The sequence below is a fragment of the Calliopsis andreniformis genome, unplaced genomic scaffold (assembly GCF_051401765.1).
Source record: "Calliopsis andreniformis isolate RMS-2024a unplaced genomic scaffold, iyCalAndr_principal scaffold0120, whole genome shotgun sequence".
Taxonomy (NCBI): Eukaryota; Metazoa; Arthropoda; class Insecta; order Hymenoptera; family Andrenidae; genus Calliopsis; species Calliopsis andreniformis.
This window is the reverse complement of record NW_027480529.1, coordinates 18,829-35,375: the sequence shown is the minus strand read 5'-3', so window position 1 is coordinate 35,375 and position 16,547 is coordinate 18,829. Positions and strand designations below refer to the sequence as shown.

Here is a 16,547-nt window from a genome sequence, read left to right as displayed (position 1 = left end):
GTGCTATAGAATGCGTACTTCCATGTTAAAGACGACGTTTAAATTGAAAGTCGCAGTATTTCATCAAACGCGGCGGTATTTCAACAATAAGACTTGAAACTTGTCGAAACATTGATTTCAGTGACATGTGATTCGTAGTTTCACGTTAAAGTCTAATTTTGTCGAGAATTACGCAATATTTCTTCCAACGCGGTGGTATCTCACCAATATGATTCGAGGCTAGTCAGGCATGGATTTCAGTGCTATACAATGCGTAGTTCCACGTTAGAGTCGATGTATGTCGTGAGTAGCTGGGTATTGGGTTGTTTATACAGGCTCTCGAAGGGGCTAACGTCACGGAGGGGTGTGGGGAGACGTCAGGCCTTCTGACGTCAGGACTAGTGACGTCACGCCTGCTGACGTCAGGACTGGTGACGTCACACCTACTGACGTCAGGACTTGTGACCTCACGCCTGCTGACGTCAGGACTGCTGACGTCAGGACTGGTGACGTCACGCTTCGATGACGTCATGCCTTGGCGACGTCACGCCTTGGTGACGTCGCGCCTGCTGACGTCACGTTTTAATGGCATCACGCCTGCAATAGGTCAAAATCAACACACTACTGTTTTTTCTACGGAAAAATAGATCGATAGAGACGCAAATCTGTTTTACCGACGGAAAAGTGATCGATAAGAATGCCAATCTGCTTTACCGACGGAAATTTGATCGATAAAGATGCTAATTTGTTTTACCAACGAAAAGAATTGATCGATAAAAATGTAAATGGTTACTGCACGAGAACATCGTCATCATTTTGCATTTTTATCAATCAATATTACATAAGTTTCTGGGAGACGAAGAATGGTTGCATGGTCTGGTGTAGGTCTGCGTTAAGTCTCGGTTGTGCTTCGTAATTGAAGCACAAGTTAGAGTAATAGGCGATAAAAGTGCAAATCTGCTTTTTGCTTCAATTATGATGCACGACCCGAACTTAACTCAGACATATACCAGATATTAGAGTAATAGGCGATTGAGAATATTAATTAAAACTTTAAAAACTATTTTTAATATGTATTTACCACGTAAATTAAAACATGTCCTTAAAATTTTAATTTTATATTTTTAAACACTTATCACCTTATTGGGAAGGGGAAGCGATATAGGTAGTTAAAGTAATTAAGTGCAAAAATAAAAAAATTATATTTTATTGAAATGAAAAATAAAAAAATAAAGAATACAAAATGAAAAATGAAAGAAATAGAAAATACAAAATAAAAATTCGCCTCATTCTTCTTCCTCTTCGGGAGTAGTTAATTATCTGATACATATAAAAAAATATTATATAAGTTTTTAATTTATTGATGTATGGAATTATTAAAAATCGTATTACGATTGTTTAAAATACATTTAAATTTCGAAGCATCGTTTCGTCCGCGAGAATCGCAGTACGTTAACGTGCTGTGACCGACCGAAGGTCGCCTTCGGTAGGAAATTCAGTTGCGTTGACAATAAACTCGGTACATTCGAATTGCGACTCGTTTTTTCATCCGATGCGGTTGAAGTTCGAACAGGTGAGCGATTACGATCAGCTGTTTGAATCTCAGGCCCGATAACGAGTGGGGGTATCGGAGCCTGACAAAGAGAGAGAGCAAAATCGGTACATTAGACAAAGAGAGACAATGATAAGCGAGCGCCGCGTAGCGGATTTTCGGGGACTCCGCGATTTTCGCGGAGCGTCTCGCGCTCGCATGTCGAAGTCAGTCTTGCACCGAACGCTCGCACGGTAGCAAGGAACAGCATTATAGAAGAGTCTACTGAGTTAGGAAATTTGGGCACCAAGTTCCTTAGCTCTTGACGCCTTCTACGCTGTATTATCGCACTACAGCTCGCCATAGCTCCCTTCGAGAACCACGTATTACACGTGCGAAGGCAAAGCGATTGTTTAGTCGCGATAAATTTAAAAGACGAGTAACTGCGCTCTTGGAATCGGTGGCTACCCCGATTCCCTGAGCTTGCTATTCGTCGGAGGAGCAATCAAGACCTCTTCTTGGTTGAGCCCCGATATTGGCACCAACAGAGAGGGTAAACGTAAGTGTATCACCTCTGCGTTTCCCGTGTTGTGTCACCCGTTTAGTAGCAGCCCGCGTACGACGAATAGATGCGTACGTTGCGGTGAACGGTGAGTGCTACAACCTCTGGCCTTTATCCGCCGCCAAGGCTAGCTAAAGCTAGTACCGAGGGTCGAACGCTCGCGAATCTCGGCTTACAACCGTGATTCGCACGAGGCAAGCCTTCTTGGAAGGCAGGTTGAGCAGAGAAAAGGAGGATCCCTCCTCTCTGCACACTCGTCTGCCGACGCTTTCTTCAGAGCGAAGAAACGTCGGTATTACAGTCCACTACATTACCTTAACGATACGTCAAGGTACTGCTCCCCCCTCCACGTAGGCTCGTTTCGAAGCCTGGAGTCGGGAAGACAACGGTTTGGCTTGAAAGCAATACGCTCGCTGACCAGTGCGGTTTCGCCGCTCTTTTTCTTTTCCAGACGCCAGCGTCGCTAAGGGACACCGGCCGGCGTCAGTCCAAGGGACCCTTCCCTAAGATTTTGGTCGAAGACCCCCAACTAAACTAAAAAATAAACGTCGTATTTAAGTCCTTTTTAGGGCCGACTCAAATTTAATTAAGTGTACAATTTTTTTCTTGACACCCTTCTCTCAACCACCCAATCCGGACCCCGTTAGATCCCTGAATTTTCAGCGATTCTAACATAAGGTCCTTCGAGCCGGATTCGGTTGAGAAAGGGCAAGGAAAAGTTGTATTAGCTTCTCTTCAGGTCGAATTTCGAGTAGCGTTTACCTCTCGAATCGTACCACCATGTCCACTCCCCAAAGAGAACAGGCGCTTTCGCCCAGCCTCGAGAGTGACATGGAGGATATCGTCTCGCGAGTCAGAGGTTTGACCCGACTCGTGACGAATCCGAAGAAGAAAGGACGAAGTAGTTTTACTATCTTCCTCCTGAAAGAAAAGCTAAACTATGCCACGGAAGTGTGGAGGGACGTGCTCGAGCGAGTTAGTCGTCTCAAACAGGGCATTCCCCTCCATCACCGTAAAGGTATACCCTTCTTCGATCAGGAGGTGCTTCAGGACGCCGAGGACACGTTCCACGAGGTCCAGGATTTCCTAATGACGGAAATCGCACAACTGGTCGAAGCGAAGGAGCGGGTTGAGTTGGGTATTAACCAACGTAAAGCCGAGGGTGCCGGCTTTGACAACACGCAGATTCCAGTCGAGTTGCCTAAGCAAAGCCTTCCAAAGTTCAGCGGTGATTCCAGAAAGTGGAGACACTTTGAGGATCTATTCACCGCTGGCGTGAAGAATAACCAACGGTTGTCCGACGCACAGCGGTTGCAATATTTGAACGCGTGCTTGGAAGGTGAGGCTCTCGCGACGATCGCCGAATTTGAAATTGCGGATCGCAATTTCAGCGAGGCGTGGGACGCCCTGAAGAAACGATTCGGGAACCCACGCACAATTATTACTCAGCTTCTTGAGACCTTACGGAAGCTGAGAATGATAAAAAAAGGCGATCTACCCAGCTTCCAGCAAGTCACAGTGAGCTGGAGACAGACGCTCGCTGCGCTCAAGAGATTGGGGCGCCCTACTAAAGAGTGGAGTGACGTGCTGGTCATTCTCATAAAAGAGAAGCTGGAAGCAGCCCTGCAGTGGGAGTGGGAAATGTCTATCCAATCGGACACGGACTTCCCGTCGTTTGACGACATGATGAAGTTCCTTGACGGACAGGAGCGCGCGTTGGTGGCATTGGAACACCAACGATGCAACGCAAAGGCGGAAGTCACGCCGAAATCTCGCATACGGCAGCATAACGCCGTGGTCGAGAATGCTCCCCCTACTCCCGAAAAGTGCGTGTTTTGTGAACAACCGCACGTAGTTGCTACGTGTAAAAAGTTCAAGACACTTTCGCCGGAACAGCGGTTTCAATACATGAAGAATAATCAGTATTGTATAAACTGCTTGGCGTCAACGCACACGGTGACACACTGTCGAACCAGCGTGTCATGTAAACAGTGTAACGGACGGCATCATACCATCCTGCACTTTGATACACAGAAAGTCGGCACAAGTAACCGTCGTACGACGAACAAGCCAAATCAGGGCAAGCGGGAAGCGGGACGGAGCAACGTTCCTGCGCGCAGTCCTGTACAGGCAAACGTAAACACGAATTCTCGTGCTTCTACGTCAGCCGACAACGTTGCGTCTCACTGTGGTGCGACAGAGAGCGTAACGGGATCTGTGTTTCTGGCGACAGCTGATGTGCGAGTCTATGGAAAGGGAGGTACGTCGCGTATCGCGCGTGCACTCATTGATCAGGGATCTGAGGCCTCCTTCATAACAGCGAGTCTGGTGAATGATCTACGACTCGCGCGAAGGAAAACCCAAGCCATGGTAACCGGCTTGGGGGGCGGAAAGACCCATGAGATTACGCACAGCGCGGACATTAGATTCGGGTCAACACGGTGCACTGCACAGGCGTTCCGCACTAGTGCATACATCGTCCCGAAAATTACGTCCTACGTTCCACCGTCGGTTCGCATCTCAGATGCTGAGATCTTAAGTGAACTGACGCTTGCAGATCCAGACCCTGCATCTGATCGACCGATTGAGGTGCTCATCGGTGCAGAGGTGTACGCCAGTATTATTCGACGAGGATTCCGTCGAATAAACAAAACAGGACCGATCGCACAGGAGACGGCCTTGGGCTGGATCCTGTCTGGGCCGATCGACGCAGCAAACTCTTCCCCAAATCCCGTGAGGACGCTGCACTGCAGCGTCCTTGAATCGTTGGACAAGGCGATACGGCGATTCTGGGAGATAGAGGAGGTGCCCTCGACCTTGGTGAACACTAAAGCCGAGGACGAATGCGAAGAGCACTTCGTAAAAACCGTCGCGCGAGACGCGACGGGAAGGTTTATAGTTCGGTTGCCCTTTAACCATTCGAACCCGGACGAGCTGTTGGGCGATTCTCTCCCAATAGCTCTCTCCGCGTTGACAAGGTTGAGGAGAAAACTGGACCTGAACCAAACCCTCGTGAAGGAATACAGTGAGTTTCTCACTGAATACGAGTCGTTAAATCATATGACTCGGCTCGAGTCAGTCGATAACATGCGACTCTATATCCCTCACCGAGCGGTTATTCGCACGGAGAGCGCTACGACGAAGCTGCGCGTCGTGTTTAACGCCTCCAGCAAAACAGCGGGCGGACGCTCGCTGAACGACCTCCTCCACGTAGGTCCAAAATTACAGACTGATATCACCGCCGTATTAACGAGGTGGCGTCTGTACGAATACGTGTTAGTAGCGGATATCGAGAAGATGTTTAGACAAATTCTCGTAGCTAAAGAGGATCGTCGCTTTCAATGCATCGTATGGCGCACCCCCTCGACCGAGCGACTTATCGCTTACGAGTTGAATACCGTCACATACGGTACGGCGTGCGCTCCATACCTTTCGATGCGAACACTTCTCGAGCTGAAAAAACAGGACGGCGACCGGTACCCGCTCGCCGCGCCTGTCCTCGAGAAGGACGTCTACGTAGACGATGTGTTTATGGGAGCTCCCGACAAACCGTTGTTGGAGAGAATCCGTAAACAAACGTGCGAGCTCCTACAGCGAGGTGGATTTAACCTTCGCAAGTGGGCTGGAAATTCGTCAGATTTGTTACGAAATATTCCACAGAGCTCGCACTCACACGCAGTCGACCTTAATTTGTTTGACGATTCAGAATTAAAGGTACTCGGTCTGCGATGGATACCATCTGGAGATTTTTTCTATTTCAATCTGCAACGGTTTCAACCGTCTGCAACACCGATAACAAAGCGCACTTTGTTTTCGGAGATTGCGAAACTGTACGATCCCCTCGGCTGGCTTTCGCCAGTTATGATCCGTGCGAAAATTTTGATGCAAGCCCAGTGGCTGGAAAAAATCCAGTGGGACGAGCACGTTTCCGCGGAGACGCACAAAATGTGGAACACATTTTGTGTCGATTGGAACAGATTGAACGATTGGAAATTACCCAGATGGATCCGATACGGAGCCGATGCAATCTCTGTGGAGCTCCATGGATTTTGTGACGCATCACTCGCTGCCTATTCCGCCGTCACCTACTTGAGAGTGACGACGGTGAACAATGAAGTGTTTACGTCACTTCTAATGGCAAAAACGCGAGTGGCTCCGATCAAAACGCAGTCGATCCCAGTTCTTGAATTGAACGGGGCCGTACTGCTCGCTGAGCTTATCGTGCATCTGAGAAAGTCGCTCTCACTGCCGATCGATCGTGTTGTCTGTTGGACAGATTCTACGATCGCCCTCGCTTGGCTTAAAAAACACCCATCGACATGGACGGTTGTGGTAGCCAACCGCGTGTCAAAAATCCAAACGTCTCTTCCGAGCGCTGAATGGCGTTACGTTCCAACACGCTCAAATCCCGCGGATTTAAATTCGCGTGGGATAGAGGCTGCAGACTTTCTGCAGTCGAGACTGTGGATGTTTGGACCAGGGTGGCTGAGCGGACCGGAAGTGGAGTGGCCAGCGATGCCAGCTTCCGTGGAGACCACTGAAAGCAAGCGCATAGCGCATGCACATGTAACGACTCCGAAACCGGAATGGAAATTTCTGTTCCGATTTCAAACGTGGAGAAAACTGTTGCGTGTAACGGCGTATTGTCTTCGCTGGCGAAAACAAACACGCGCCGAACAGGGGTCACCCGACAGTCGAGTAATCGAGGCGTCAGAATTGCGAATCGCAACTGAACGTATCGTGCGTCACATACAAGGCACGCATTTCTCAGAAGAGTACCGGTGCTTGAAAAAACGCCGAGGAATACCTGAGAAATCTCCGCTAAAAAGCCTAAACCCTTTTCTCGACGAAAATGACGTCTTGAGGGTTGGCGGACGACTGGAGAACGCGACGCTTGCATGGGAAACCAAGCACCCGATAATACTGCCGAAACATTATGTGTCAACACTCATAATCCGGCAGTGCCACGTGGATACGTTGCACGGGGGCTTGCAGCTGACCTTGCATACTGTGAGGCAAAGCTACTGGATTCTCGGCTGCCGAAACGCAGCGAAGACGGTTATAAACAAATGCATGCGATGCGTGAGATGGCGAAGCAGCGCCTCCACGCAAATAATGCAGCATTTGATACCGGAACGCTGCAGGCCTGCAAAGGCCTTCGACAACTGCGGAGTGGACTACGCGGGGCCTTACCGTGTCCGCGACTCCGCTGGTCGAGGAAAGACGGCTCACAAAGCGTACATCGCGGTGTTCGTTTGTTACGCCACGCGCGCCGTCCACATCGAGCTCGTCCATGATTACACGACGAGCGCGTTTTTAGCTGCACTCGATCGGTTCGTAGCTAGACGTGGTATACCGTCTTGCATTTTTAGCGATAATGGCACCAATTTCGTTGGGGCCGATCGAGAGTTACGTAAGCAGTTCTGTGAGGCGTTTTCCTCCACAGAAATGCAAAACAAATGCAGCTCTATGGGGATAAGGTGGAGGTTTAACCCCCCCAGCGCTCCTCATTTCGGTGGAATGCAGGAAGCCGGCGTAAAATCGGTGAAACACCATTTAAAGCGCACACTGGGTGAATTCACGCCGACGGGAGAGGAAATGCAGACGCTTCTCTGCAAGATCGAAGCGAGTCTCAACTCGCGACCGATCGCCCCCCTGAGTGACCACCCAGATGATTATGCGCTTCTGACGCCCGGGCATTTCCTGACAGGAGGTCCACTAAATGCGATTCCGCTGCAATCGGTGGAAACTGAAAAACTCTCGCGACTATCGCGGTGGAGAGCGATTCAAAAATTTCACGAGCAGCTTTGGAGGCACTGGACGCGAGATTATCTCACGCACCTCCAAAATCGCTATAAGTGGCGCACCACCCAACTGCAACTGCAACCAGGGGATCTGGTGTTAGTGCAGAATCCTCTTCTCCCCCCTAATCAGTGGGAAATGGGGAGAATTGAGGAGGTGTTCCCGGGTAAGGACGAAAATGTACGGGTGGTAAAAGTCCGTACAGCAAAGTCCACATATACACGTCCGATTACAAGGATGTGTAAGTTACCCGTGGATGAGCCTGCTGCGGCGACGGTTGCCGAGGTCGAGCAGGCGAAATAAACACCGGACAAAATTCGGTAAAGGCCGAACGAGACAAAGGTGAGGGCAACCGTTCTATTTGAAAAGACAAACGGTCACGAACCCCCCTTTGGCTCCCGGCCCCCTTGACAGTCCAGGGAGGGGAGATGAGGTACTTCTCTCTCTCTCTCTCCAAGGGAAGAGCGCCCCCCGCGAACTCGCGGGCGCCGCCGAAATTTGATCCGATCGCAGCCGGTTGACGATCATTAGTCAAGCAACAATGGCAAGCGATAAGGCAATATCGGCGAGCTTCGACCGCTGCATGCGGATCGGCGAGGAGGCCCTCACCACCGTCGCCCCGCCGGACCAAGGAAGTGCGCCCGCGAGTGGACCACCCACGCCGGAAGATTGGGAATTAAAGCTGGGGACGGAAATATATAAAGTTCCTGGGCATATACCGACCACCACCCGGCGATATCGTATACCGGCAACGGGAGGACGATATTTGGTCAAATGGAATAAGGAGGGCCTACTTACGTCCCTGCTCTGGAAAGAGCAGGGAGGGAAGCCGCAGGAAGGAGCTGCAGCACCGAGGCAGCAGGCTGGCCCTTCGGCTGGCCCTTCGGCTGGCCCTTCGGCTGGCACTTCGGCTGGCCCTTCGGCTGGCCCCTCCAAGGGGGTCAACAAACGACGGAGGAAGAGGGCGGAACGGCGGGTCGCCACCCCCGCAGCCGGTCAACCAACGTCCACCGTCGCGGCCGGATCGAGGCCCCCAGCACCGACGCCCCCATCGGCACGAGCAACCCGACACCCGCCCGGGGCTTTGGAACAAATGACCCGAACGGCCATCGGGGTGGCCATCGAAACGTCGATGCGTTTTCTCCGGGGCCACCCAGGGTTTTCTCAACCTAGTGCAAAGTAAGTTCAATTAAATTTTGTTTGATTGAATTTTTGCGAAGCGCCGTGAGTGAGTTCATCTCAATTGAACTCCACTTGCGGTACTTTGCTCTCTCTCTTTTGATCGCCTACAGAAATCTTGGTCCTTCAAGTTTCGCGATCCGAGTCGTGTTTGTGTTGAAGCTGCCGATACTCCTTTTGCACGGACAGTGCAAGGGGGGCGGTATGTTTAAAATACATTTAAATTTCGAAGCATCGTTTCGTCCGCGAGAATCGCAGTACGTTAACGTGCTGTGACCGACCGAAGGTCGCCTTCGGTAGGAAATTCAGTTGCGTTGACAATAAACTCGGTACATTCGAATTGCGACTCGTTTTTTCATCCGATGCGGTTGAAGTTCGAACAGGTGAGCGATTACGATCAGCTGTTTGAATCTCAGGCCCGATAACGAGTGGGGGTATCGGAGCCTGACAAAGAGAGAGAGCAAAATCGGTACATTAGACAAAGAGAGACAATGATAAGCGAGCGCCGCGTAGCGGATTTTCGGGGACTCCGCGATTTTCGCGGAGCGTCTCGCGCTCGCATGTCGAAGTCAGTCTTGCACCGAACGCTCGCACGGTAGCAAGGAACAGCATTATAGAAGAGTCTACTGAGTTAGGAAATTTGGGCACCAAGTTCCTTAGCTCTTGACGCCTTCTACGCTGTATTATCGCACTACAGCTCGCCATAGCTCCCTTCGAGAACCACGTATTACACGTGCGAAGGCAAAGCGATTGTTTAGTCGCGATAAATTTAAAAGACGAGTAACTGCGCTCTTGGAATCGGTGGCTACCCCGATTCCCTGAGCTTGCTATTCGTCGGAGGAGCAATCAAGACCTCTTCTTGGTTGAGCCCCGATATTGGCACCAACAGAGAGGGTAAACGTAAGTGTATCACCTCTGCGTTTCCCGTGTTGTGTCACCCGTTTAGTAGCAGCCCGCGTACGACGAATAGATGCGTACGTTGCGGTGAACGGTGAGTGCTACAACCTCTGGCCTTTATCCGCCGCCAAGGCTAGCTAAAGCTAGTACCGAGGGTCGAACGCTCGCGAATCTCGGCTTACAACCGTGATTCGCACGAGGCAAGCCTTCTTGGAAGGCAGGTTGAGCAGAGAAAAGGAGGATCCCTCCTCTCTGCACACTCGTCTGCCGACGCTTTCTTCAGAGCGAAGAAACGTCGGTATTACAGTCCACTACATTACCTTAACGATACGTCAAGGTACTGCTCCCCCCTCCACGTAGGCTCGTTTCGAAGCCTGGAGTCGGGAAGACAACGGTTTGGCTTGAAAGCAATACGCTCGCTGACCAGTGCGGTTTCGCCGCTCTTTTTCTTTTCCAGACGCCAGCGTCGCTAAGGGACACCGGCCGGCGTCAGTCCAAGGGACCCTTCCCTAAGATTTTGGTCGAAGACCCCCAACTAAACTAAAAAATAAACGTCGTATTTAAGTCCTTTTTAGGGCCGACTCAAATTTAATTAAGTGTACAATTTTTTTCTTGACACCCTTCTCTCAACCACCCAATCCGGACCCCGTTAGATCCCTGAATTTTCAGCGATTCTAACATAAGGTCCTTCGAGCCGGATTCGGTTGAGAAAGGGCAAGGAAAAGTTGTATTAGCTTCTCTTCAGGTCGAATTTCGAGTAGCGTTTACCTCTCGAATCGTACCACCATGTCCACTCCCCAAAGAGAACAGGCGCTTTCGCCCAGCCTCGAGAGTGACATGGAGGATATCGTCTCGCGAGTCAGAGGTTTGACCCGACTCGTGACGAATCCGAAGAAGAAAGGACGAAGTAGTTTTACTATCTTCCTCCTGAAAGAAAAGCTAAACTATGCCACGGAAGTGTGGAGGGACGTGCTCGAGCGAGTTAGTCGTCTCAAACAGGGCATTCCCCTCCATCACCGTAAAGGTATACCCTTCTTCGATCAGGAGGTGCTTCAGGACGCCGAGGACACGTTCCACGAGGTCCAGGATTTCCTAATGACGGAAATCGCACAACTGGTCGAAGCGAAGGAGCGGGTTGAGTTGGGTATTAACCAACGTAAAGCCGAGGGTGCCGGCTTTGACAACACGCAGATTCCAGTCGAGTTGCCTAAGCAAAGCCTTCCAAAGTTCAGCGGTGATTCCAGAAAGTGGAGACACTTTGAGGATCTATTCACCGCTGGCGTGAAGAATAACCAACGGTTGTCCGACGCACAGCGGTTGCAATATTTGAACGCGTGCTTGGAAGGTGAGGCTCTCGCGACGATCGCCGAATTTGAAATTGCGGATCGCAATTTCAGCGAGGCGTGGGACGCCCTGAAGAAACGATTCGGGAACCCACGCACAATTATTACTCAGCTTCTTGAGACCTTACGGAAGCTGAGAATGATAAAAAAAGGCGATCTACCCAGCTTCCAGCAAGTCACAGTGAGCTGGAGACAGACGCTCGCTGCGCTCAAGAGATTGGGGCGCCCTACTAAAGAGTGGAGTGACGTGCTGGTCATTCTCATAAAAGAGAAGCTGGAAGCAGCCCTGCAGTGGGAGTGGGAAATGTCTATCCAATCGGACACGGACTTCCCGTCGTTTGACGACATGATGAAGTTCCTTGACGGACAGGAGCGCGCGTTGGTGGCATTGGAACACCAACGATGCAACGCAAAGGCGGAAGTCACGCCGAAATCTCGCATACGGCAGCATAACGCCGTGGTCGAGAATGCTCCCCCTACTCCCGAAAAGTGCGTGTTTTGTGAACAACCGCACGTAGTTGCTACGTGTAAAAAGTTCAAGACACTTTCGCCGGAACAGCGGTTTCAATACATGAAGAATAATCAGTATTGTATAAACTGCTTGGCGTCAACGCACACGGTGACACACTGTCGAACCAGCGTGTCATGTAAACAGTGTAACGGACGGCATCATACCATCCTGCACTTTGATACACAGAAAGTCGGCACAAGTAACCGTCGTACGACGAACAAGCCAAATCAGGGCAAGCGGGAAGCGGGACGGAGCAACGTTCCTGCGCGCAGTCCTGTACAGGCAAACGTAAACACGAATTCTCGTGCTTCTACGTCAGCCGACAACGTTGCGTCTCACTGTGGTGCGACAGAGAGCGTAACGGGATCTGTGTTTCTGGCGACAGCTGATGTGCGAGTCTATGGAAAGGGAGGTACGTCGCGTATCGCGCGTGCACTCATTGATCAGGGATCTGAGGCCTCCTTCATAACAGCGAGTCTGGTGAATGATCTACGACTCGCGCGAAGGAAAACCCAAGCCATGGTAACCGGCTTGGGGGGCGGAAAGACCCATGAGATTACGCACAGCGCGGACATTAGATTCGGGTCAACACGGTGCACTGCACAGGCGTTCCGCACTAGTGCATACATCGTCCCGAAAATTACGTCCTACGTTCCACCGTCGGTTCGCATCTCAGATGCTGAGATCTTAAGTGAACTGACGCTTGCAGATCCAGACCCTGCATCTGATCGACCGATTGAGGTGCTCATCGGTGCAGAGGTGTACGCCAGTATTATTCGACGAGGATTCCGTCGAATAAACAAAACAGGACCGATCGCACAGGAGACGGCCTTGGGCTGGATCCTGTCTGGGCCGATCGACGCAGCAAACTCTTCCCCAAATCCCGTGAGGACGCTGCACTGCAGCGTCCTTGAATCGTTGGACAAGGCGATACGGCGATTCTGGGAGATAGAGGAGGTGCCCTCGACCTTGGTGAACACTAAAGCCGAGGACGAATGCGAAGAGCACTTCGTAAAAACCGTCGCGCGAGACGCGACGGGAAGGTTTATAGTTCGGTTGCCCTTTAACCATTCGAACCCGGACGAGCTGTTGGGCGATTCTCTCCCAATAGCTCTCTCCGCGTTGACAAGGTTGAGGAGAAAACTGGACCTGAACCAAACCCTCGTGAAGGAATACAGTGAGTTTCTCACTGAATACGAGTCGTTAAATCATATGACTCGGCTCGAGTCAGTCGATAACATGCGACTCTATATCCCTCACCGAGCGGTTATTCGCACGGAGAGCGCTACGACGAAGCTGCGCGTCGTGTTTAACGCCTCCAGCAAAACAGCGGGCGGACGCTCGCTGAACGACCTCCTCCACGTAGGTCCAAAATTACAGACTGATATCACCGCCGTATTAACGAGGTGGCGTCTGTACGAATACGTGTTAGTAGCGGATATCGAGAAGATGTTTAGACAAATTCTCGTAGCTAAAGAGGATCGTCGCTTTCAATGCATCGTATGGCGCACCCCCTCGACCGAGCGACTTATCGCTTACGAGTTGAATACCGTCACATACGGTACGGCGTGCGCTCCATACCTTTCGATGCGAACACTTCTCGAGCTGAAAAAACAGGACGGCGACCGGTACCCGCTCGCCGCGCCTGTCCTCGAGAAGGACGTCTACGTAGACGATGTGTTTATGGGAGCTCCCGACAAACCGTTGTTGGAGAGAATCCGTAAACAAACGTGCGAGCTCCTACAGCGAGGTGGATTTAACCTTCGCAAGTGGGCTGGAAATTCGTCAGATTTGTTACGAAATATTCCACAGAGCTCGCACTCACACGCAGTCGACCTTAATTTGTTTGACGATTCAGAATTAAAGGTACTCGGTCTGCGATGGATACCATCTGGAGATTTTTTCTATTTCAATCTGCAACGGTTTCAACCGTCTGCAACACCGATAACAAAGCGCACTTTGTTTTCGGAGATTGCGAAACTGTACGATCCCCTCGGCTGGCTTTCGCCAGTTATGATCCGTGCGAAAATTTTGATGCAAGCCCAGTGGCTGGAAAAAATCCAGTGGGACGAGCACGTTTCCGCGGAGACGCACAAAATGTGGAACACATTTTGTGTCGATTGGAACAGATTGAACGATTGGAAATTACCCAGATGGATCCGATACGGAGCCGATGCAATCTCTGTGGAGCTCCATGGATTTTGTGACGCATCACTCGCTGCCTATTCCGCCGTCACCTACTTGAGAGTGACGACGGTGAACAATGAAGTGTTTACGTCACTTCTAATGGCAAAAACGCGAGTGGCTCCGATCAAAACGCAGTCGATCCCAGTTCTTGAATTGAACGGGGCCGTACTGCTCGCTGAGCTTATCGTGCATCTGAGAAAGTCGCTCTCACTGCCGATCGATCGTGTTGTCTGTTGGACAGATTCTACGATCGCCCTCGCTTGGCTTAAAAAACACCCATCGACATGGACGGTTGTGGTAGCCAACCGCGTGTCAAAAATCCAAACGTCTCTTCCGAGCGCTGAATGGCGTTACGTTCCAACACGCTCAAATCCCGCGGATTTAAATTCGCGTGGGATAGAGGCTGCAGACTTTCTGCAGTCGAGACTGTGGATGTTTGGACCAGGGTGGCTGAGCGGACCGGAAGTGGAGTGGCCAGCGATGCCAGCTTCCGTGGAGACCACTGAAAGCAAGCGCATAGCGCATGCACATGTAACGACTCCGAAACCGGAATGGAAATTTCTGTTCCGATTTCAAACGTGGAGAAAACTGTTGCGTGTAACGGCGTATTGTCTTCGCTGGCGAAAACAAACACGCGCCGAACAGGGGTCACCCGACAGTCGAGTAATCGAGGCGTCAGAATTGCGAATCGCAACTGAACGTATCGTGCGTCACATACAAGGCACGCATTTCTCAGAAGAGTACCGGTGCTTGAAAAAACGCCGAGGAATACCTGAGAAATCTCCGCTAAAAAGCCTAAACCCTTTTCTCGACGAAAATGACGTCTTGAGGGTTGGCGGACGACTGGAGAACGCGACGCTTGCATGGGAAACCAAGCACCCGATAATACTGCCGAAACATTATGTGTCAACACTCATAATCCGGCAGTGCCACGTGGATACGTTGCACGGGGGCTTGCAGCTGACCTTGCATACTGTGAGGCAAAGCTACTGGATTCTCGGCTGCCGAAACGCAGCGAAGACGGTTATAAACAAATGCATGCGATGCGTGAGATGGCGAAGCAGCGCCTCCACGCAAATAATGCAGCATTTGATACCGGAACGCTGCAGGCCTGCAAAGGCCTTCGACAACTGCGGAGTGGACTACGCGGGGCCTTACCGTGTCCGCGACTCCGCTGGTCGAGGAAAGACGGCTCACAAAGCGTACATCGCGGTGTTCGTTTGTTACGCCACGCGCGCCGTCCACATCGAGCTCGTCCATGATTACACGACGAGCGCGTTTTTAGCTGCACTCGATCGGTTCGTAGCTAGACGTGGTATACCGTCTTGCATTTTTAGCGATAATGGCACCAATTTCGTTGGGGCCGATCGAGAGTTACGTAAGCAGTTCTGTGAGGCGTTTTCCTCCACAGAAATGCAAAACAAATGCAGCTCTATGGGGATAAGGTGGAGGTTTAACCCCCCCAGCGCTCCTCATTTCGGTGGAATGCAGGAAGCCGGCGTAAAATCGGTGAAACACCATTTAAAGCGCACACTGGGTGAATTCACGCCGACGGGAGAGGAAATGCAGACGCTTCTCTGCAAGATCGAAGCGAGTCTCAACTCGCGACCGATCGCCCCCCTGAGTGACCACCCAGATGATTATGCGCCTCTGACGCCCGGGCATTTCCTGACAGGAGGTCCACTAAATGCGATTCCGCTGCAATCGGTGGAAACTGAAAAACTCTCGCGACTATCGCGGTGGAGAGCGATTCAAAAATTTCACGAGCAGCTTTGGAGGCACTGGACGCGAGATTATCTCACGCACCTCCAAAATCGCTATAAGTGGCGCACCACCCAACTGCAACTGCAACCAGGGGATCTGGTGTTAGTGCAGAATCCTCTTCTCCCCCCTAATCAGTGGGAAATGGGGAGAATTGAGGAGGTGTTCCCGGGTAAGGACGAAAATGTACGGGTGGTAAAAGTCCGTACAGCAAAGTCCACATATACACGTCCGATTACAAGGATGTGTAAGTTACCCGTGGATGAGCCTGCTGCGGCGACGGTTGCCGAGGTCGAGCAGGCGAAATAAACACCGGACAAAATTCGGTAAAGGCCGAACGAGACAAAGGTGAGGGCAACCGTTCTATTTGAAAAGACAAACGGTCACGAACCCCCCTTTGGCTCCCGGCCCCCTTGACAGTCCAGGGAGGGGAGATGAGGTACTTCTCTCTCTCTCTCTCCAAGGGAAGAGCGCCCCCCGCGAACTCGCGGGCGCCGCCGAAATTTGATCCGATCGCAGCCGGTTGACGATCATTAGTCAAGCAACAATGGCAAGCGATAAGGCAATATCGGCGAGCTTCGACCGCTGCATGCGGATCGGCGAGGAGGCCCTCACCACCGTCGCCCCGCCGGACCAAGGAAGTGCGCCCGCGAGTGGACCACCCACGCCGGAAGATTGGGAATTAAAGCTGGGGACGGAAATATATAAAGTTCCTGGGCATATACCGACCACCACCCGGCGATATCGTATACCGGCAACGGGAGGACGATATTTGGTCAAATGGAATAAGGAGGG

At 51.2% G+C, this 16,547-nt stretch overlaps 2 protein-coding genes across 2 annotated transcripts; both read left to right on the top strand.

Annotated features, from left to right (window-relative positions):
* Nucleotides 1-2,852: 2,852 nt before the first annotated feature.
* On the top strand, nucleotides 2,853-8,177 carry LOC143187610 (uncharacterized). Its single transcript, XM_076391837.1, has one exon. The coding sequence runs from the start codon at nucleotides 2,853-2,855 to the stop codon at nucleotides 8,175-8,177; it is 5,325 nt and encodes a 1,774-aa protein (XP_076247952.1).
* A 2,559-nt stretch (nucleotides 8,178-10,736) lies between these two features.
* On the top strand, nucleotides 10,737-16,061 carry LOC143187609 (uncharacterized). Its single transcript, XM_076391835.1, has one exon. It carries the CDS (start codon nucleotides 10,737-10,739, stop codon nucleotides 16,059-16,061), a length of 5,325 nt encoding a protein of 1,774 aa, XP_076247950.1.
* Nucleotides 16,062-16,547: the final 486 nt, after the last annotated feature.